Source organism: Taudactylus pleione, unplaced genomic scaffold, assembly GCF_031769625.1.
Source record: "Taudactylus pleione unplaced genomic scaffold, aTauple2 ptg000092l, whole genome shotgun sequence".
Taxonomy (NCBI): Eukaryota; Metazoa; Chordata; class Amphibia; order Anura; family Myobatrachidae; genus Taudactylus; species Taudactylus pleione.
In genome coordinates this window covers 5,651,268-5,657,267 of record NW_028284494.1, presented here as the reverse complement: position 1 = coordinate 5,657,267, position 6,000 = coordinate 5,651,268, and the positions used below count along the sequence as shown (strand labels likewise).

The 6,000-nt window shown below is 43.2% G+C and overlaps 1 protein-coding gene across 3 annotated transcripts in view; it reads left to right on the top strand.

The window, feature by feature from the left end:
• Nucleotides 1-2,846: 2,846 nt before the first annotated feature.
• LOC148527001 (uncharacterized) overlaps nucleotides 2,847-6,000 on the top strand; it is a 158,875-nt gene continuing 155,721 nt past the window's right edge. For all 3 annotated transcript variants that reach the window (XM_088469464.1, XM_088469463.1, XM_088469465.1), the window contains exon 1: nucleotides 2,847-5,429. In XM_088469464.1, the coding sequence (XP_088325590.1) occupies nucleotides 3,209-4,885 (1,677 nt within the window). In that variant the 5' untranslated portion in view covers nucleotides 2,847-3,208 and the 3' untranslated portion in view covers nucleotides 4,886-5,429. The remainder of the gene's footprint in view (nucleotides 5,430-6,000) is intronic.

Below are 6,000 nucleotides of genomic sequence, written 5' to 3'. Positions count from 1 at the left end.
TATACTTTATATAGTATTAACATATACAGTACAGTATTGCAGTTATAATATAACGTATATATATGTATGTTCAAGGTCTGGCACTCCAAATCTCAATGTAGCCTTGGACGGTGTAAGGTGCGGCACTCACCTTAAGAGTTAGTAACACTATCGTCAGCATTCTGACGATACTGTTACTAACACTGAAACGATGATCATATCCGTTTGTCTATGCCTGTTATTGCACCCCAAGTGCCTCACCTTACTACTGCTGTTATACATATATATATATATATATATATATATATATACATACATAGAACAAACAATGGCAGTTACTTTTCTGGCAAAGCTCTTGATTCTGAGAGGACGGCATCCTGCCCCATCGCCAGACTCCACCCCTTGACAGTCCCCGCCCCTCAATAGACGCCACCCCATTAGTGTTGCTTCCAGAAATTTACCGGGCTGGTTTTTTGACCCAATCCGCCGCTGTATGTGGCAAACTTGACACTGTGCATTGTGCTACAGCACATGTGCATGCCATTACACAGGCAGACCACAATTTCCAGCAGCCTCTACGAGGTCAGGAGCAGGTCACATGACCAGTGTCAGGTGGTCAGACAAGGGGAAGTTGCCTACCCTCCAACATGACCCCTTCCATCAGGTACACAATGCTCTGCTCCTGGACTTCCCACCTAATGGAGCCCAGGGAAGCAGCTAGTTAAACACTCCTCATCTCCTGATATATAGATATATACAGTTTATTAGCATTATATACAGTAGAGATACTGTATCTAGCACAGCATATACTGCATAGTTACAGAGAACTTGAAGGAAAGGTGTCATGCCTTCAGCATAGGGTTTGTTATGTTGCACTAATTCACATTAGCAACCCCACCTAGTGGTCAGGACAGCAGCAGTTTAAATCTGATCTATTTTGTCCTTCTTAGCATTCCATAGCAGTCTAGCAATGCATTCTGGGCTAAAGGAGCTGTAAGCAGCCATTTTCCTTTTCACATGGTCCCAGACAGTCATCATTACATGCTCAACCTGGTACAGCATCCGATGGTGAGTTCTAAGCTTCAACTGTGCCGTAGATCTGCTTAGCCAGTTATGTTATGCATGTTAGCTGTAATATGTGGCACTACAGTCTATAATTTGCATACTGTATGTTTCATGTTGTTTGCATATCTCATGTTATGTATATGTTTGCCTTGCATTCCCATGTACATATAGTAATTGCTTTTCATTGTTTGTTTACAGTTTTACCACATCACTTGTCATTAGTTCACATCACTTATCATCACATTACTTATCATTTCTACACAAGTTCCTCTATCGAATAATAAACTCAGTTCTTCAGAACACATCTGACTGGATTATTGGAAGATAGAGTATTGGTTATGCTGGCTGCTCCAAATTTGTCAGACACTTAGTGCGGGGCAGTACAGTAAAACATCGGGCTCCCAGCGTGTGATGCATATATCTGACTTCGTCAGCAACATTTTCTGTCAGCAAGTGGGACACAGACCGACTTACAGATCTGTTACACTGCCAGCCAGAGCTATCTGCATATGACAGTACAAGAGTTTCTATACAGTCTAACCGTGGCAGTTCAGCAATAGGAGTACGGCCATTGACTACACAGGAATTTCACACTGTGAGTACAGCCACCTGCATATGGCAAGACAATAGTCCCTGCACAGTCAAACAGCCTAACAACAGTCCCAAGACCCTGACTACTCAGAGACCTGCTACAGTGTCAGCTCAGTTATCTGCACATTGTGTAGCAGCCTCTACACAGTCAAGCATTTCCATTCCATCATCATGTCACAGAAAACGACATCTTCATACAAAACAAGGTCCCAAGTCTCTAGTTCCTCCAAATCTTTATCTGTCAGCAATGCAGCCATAATGGCACGCGCAAAAGCGGAAGCTGCAAAAGTGCGGGCCACCTTTGCTGAACAAGAGAGATGCAATTGAAAATAGAGAGGTCACGTCTGGATGCAGAAATATCACGCCTGGATGCAGAAAGGTCACGCCTGGATGCAGAAAGAGATATGGAGAAATCACGCCTAGAAGCAATTAGTTAGAAGCAGAGAAGGAGGCAGCAGCTGTTATAGCTGAAACAGAATTCTTAGAATCTGTAAAACTTCTTAATATAAGGAAGATCAATGTGCTTGACACAGAGCTTGGATCGCAGAATTCATTGCAACGCACATCAGAATATGTAAATCAAGCATCCAAACTGGACAGCAACCCTCAATCAGTACAAAGCATGCATTCAGATTTCATCAGTGAAACAAGCCAAACACACAATGCAGTGCCCCCACTAGTCAACAATGAACTGCAAACTTGCAAACAAGAGAATTCTAGACACAGGGAACCCATGAGCGACAACCTTCCCCCACACCAGGGGTCTGAATCGGCAAACTACAACAAAGGCACAACTACCCGCACACAAAAGTGGTATGATACAAGCCAACAGGACCCATACAATCCTAACAGGTATGACCACGCACCATTTACTCACCATGTTAATGCACAAACAGCATCTCCTAGAGCCAATCAAGACACATTTGACTTTGCCAAGTTTCTTGCGCGCCATGAGCTGGTCACAAAAGGACTCTCAAAGTTCAATGATTGCCCTGAGAGCTACAGAGCATGGCAATCCTCTATCCAAAATGTAATCAGAGGGTTGGACCTTTCACATAGTGAAGAGATAGACCTTTTAATTAAATGGCTTGGGAATGAATCCGCTGAACATGCTAGAAGGTTAAGAGTAATCAATATTAACCACCCTGAGAATGGCCTTAGTATGATCTGGGATAGATTAAATGAGTGCTACGGCTCACCAGAGATGATAGAAAGTGCACTATTCAAAAGAATTTATGATTTCCCTAGGTTACCTAACAAAAGCTATCAAAGACTGAGAGAATTAAGTGACTTACTAATGGAGCTTCCAGTAGCCAAGTGTGAGGGAGACTTACCAGGACTTGCCTTCCTCGACACAGCCAGAGGCATTAACCCTATAGTGCAAAAGCTACCTTACAATCTGCAGGAGCAATGGCTCACCCATGGTTCCAAATATAAGCAGCGGCACAATGTGCCATTTCCACCATTCTCTGTTTTTGTGGACTTCGTGCACCAACAAGCTTAGACCAGGAATGATCCTAGTTTTGCCTTTACACTGACTAGCTCAACCCCTAATCTACCTAACCCCCACAAAATGTCAATCGCAGTTCACAAGACTAACATGCATTATACAGATTCTTCCCACAGGTCTACCTATTCTACTCGTCAAGAGAACAAAGATAAAGATCCTGCCAAGCAGTGTCCTCTGCATAACAAACCGCATCCTCTCCTGAAATGCAGAGCCTTCAGAGAAAAGTCCCTGGAGAACCGCAAAGCATTCCTAAGAGAAAACAGCATCTGCTACAATTGCTGCTCTTCTGCAACCCACCTTGCCAAGGATTGTAAGGTTAGTGTTAACTGCATAGAATGTCACAGCACAGAACACAACACAGCTCTACACCCTGGACCTTCCCCATTGACTTTACAACACAGTTATGGTGACACAGAGCATGGCAGGGAGCTCAGTGTGGAGCAAAGAGACACTACTGCAGTCATACCAGAGCTAACTTCACAATGTACTGAAGTCTGCAAAGACACTATTAGTGGCAAATCTTGCTCCAAAATCTGTTTAGTCAGAGTCTACCCCAACGGTCAACCAGAGAAAGCCGTCAAACTTTATGCAATCCTAGACGACCAAAGTATTAAGTCCCTAGCCAGATCAACCTTCTTTGAGACCTTTAATATCAAAGGACCCAGCACTCCATACTCCTTAAGGACTTGTGCAGGGAGTTTCAAGACAATGGGGAGAAGAGCAATTGGCTATCAAGTCGAGTCCTTAGATGGAAAGACATGCCTTCCCTTACCCACTATCACTGAATACAATGAGATCCCTGATAATAGGTCTGAAATCCCTACACCAGACGCAGCTATCCATCATGCACATTTGAAACGTATAGCACACCTGATACCAGAACTGAACCCACTAGCCCAGATAATTCTACTCATTGGGAGAGATATCTTACGAGTCCACAAAGCCAGAAGTCAGATTAACGGTCCACACAATGCTCCTTATGCTCAAAGATTAGACATAGGATTGGTCATAATAGGAGAAGTATGTCTTGGAAATGTGCATAAACCAGCTACTGTCAACAGCATGCTTACCTGTACTTTAGAAAACAGACGCCCTTCTCTATTTCAACCATGTCACAATCACTTCCTCATAAAGGAACTACCACACTGCACTGTCATAGACTCTCCTAGTGTCAACCACATCTGTGACAGCTACCAAGAACATTTGGGGTGCACAGTCTTCCAAAGAACAAAAAGGGATGACCAAGTCACAATGTCAATAGAGGACAATCTATTCCTGGAAATAATGAAAAAGGGATTAGTCAAAGATGATGCCAACAGTTTGGTTGCACCTCTACTCTTTAAAACACACAGACGGCGCCTACCTAACAACAGAGAACAAGTATTTAAACTCTTCTCTTCACTAAAACGCAACTTCCACAGGAAGCCAGAAATGAAAGATCACTTCTTCTCTTTCATGGACAAAATATTTGAGAATGGTCATGCTGAGATAGCTCCCATTCCTAAAGACACAGATGAATGCTGGTACTTACCAATGTTTGGAGTATACCACCCAAAGAAACCAGGTCAGATCAGAGTCATGTTTGATTCCAGTGCCAAGTTCGAAGGTATCTCCTTAAATGATGTTCTCCTGACAGGACTAGACCTTAACAACAAACTCCTTGGAGTACTCATACATTTCCATAAGGACTCTATTGCCTTCACAGCTGACATTCATAATTGTTTCATTGCTTCCTCGTGAGGGAAAGTGACAGGAATTTCCTAAGATTCCTTTGGTTCAGAGATAATGACCCCTCTAAAGATATTGCAGAGTACCACATGAGGTTACACATCTTTGGTAACAGCCCTTCCCCTGCAGTTGCCATCTACGGACTCAGACATTCAGCTTCAGCTCAAGAGGGCATCCACTGAAAAAGCTCCCAGAGAGGAGCGAAACGCGTCGAAGGGGTTTTACCTACAGTGACTGAGCGCTATCACCATCTGGAATTTGACCTTTTTACCACCGCCAATTCCACCCATTGTGCAGAGAGACATTGTCTCACCCAGAGCTCAATCAGCTGGGAGCCAGGACGGTAAAGAGAGTGGCAGGAATCACATCATCAGTGGGACCACGAGACCATTACCCGACCGCACCATCGGTCAGGTGCCTGCCCTGCTCACAGCCGCTACCATGCCCTGCTATTACACAAGCCAAATCAGCTGTTACTCTGGCCGTGAGTACAAGCAGTATCATCCACATCACCAGTGAGGACACAAGACCACTGCCAGACCACAGTGTCAGTCAGGTAAGTGCCCTACACACAGCTGTCACTCTGCCTTGCCATCTAGAGGTGACCATTACCAAACAAGTTGTCACTATGTGGACACCATTTCAGTGATTGTCTATCAAATCGAGTGATACATATCTACTCATTCAATAACATCACTGGCGCACCACAGATCCCAGTCAGACACAGATATATGTGTGTATCCGGACATTCCACTGAAGGGAGATTGGTATTATATTTTCCATTGTGGGAAGAGTCGCCTCAGTGGATTTTTGGTGACACTATTCAAAAGTTTTTATTCAATATAAAGAGCTTTTTATTATTGCAAATATCAGCTTACATGTTGTTCTTTCAATTAACTCATTGGATACTCAACACAGTTGAAACACTGAGCGGCGAGCAATTGAATCAAACTGTATCCTAACATTGATACATACATTCCAGTTATATTAAGCTGTCACAGTATTTGCAACTAATTTGTTGGAATTTATTCTCCATAGAGATCTTATATTTGTCAATATGTCTATTTTATTATGTGGAATAAATGTTTTGTGATTCAGAGAAGTTTGTCACGTGGATCAATCAAGCA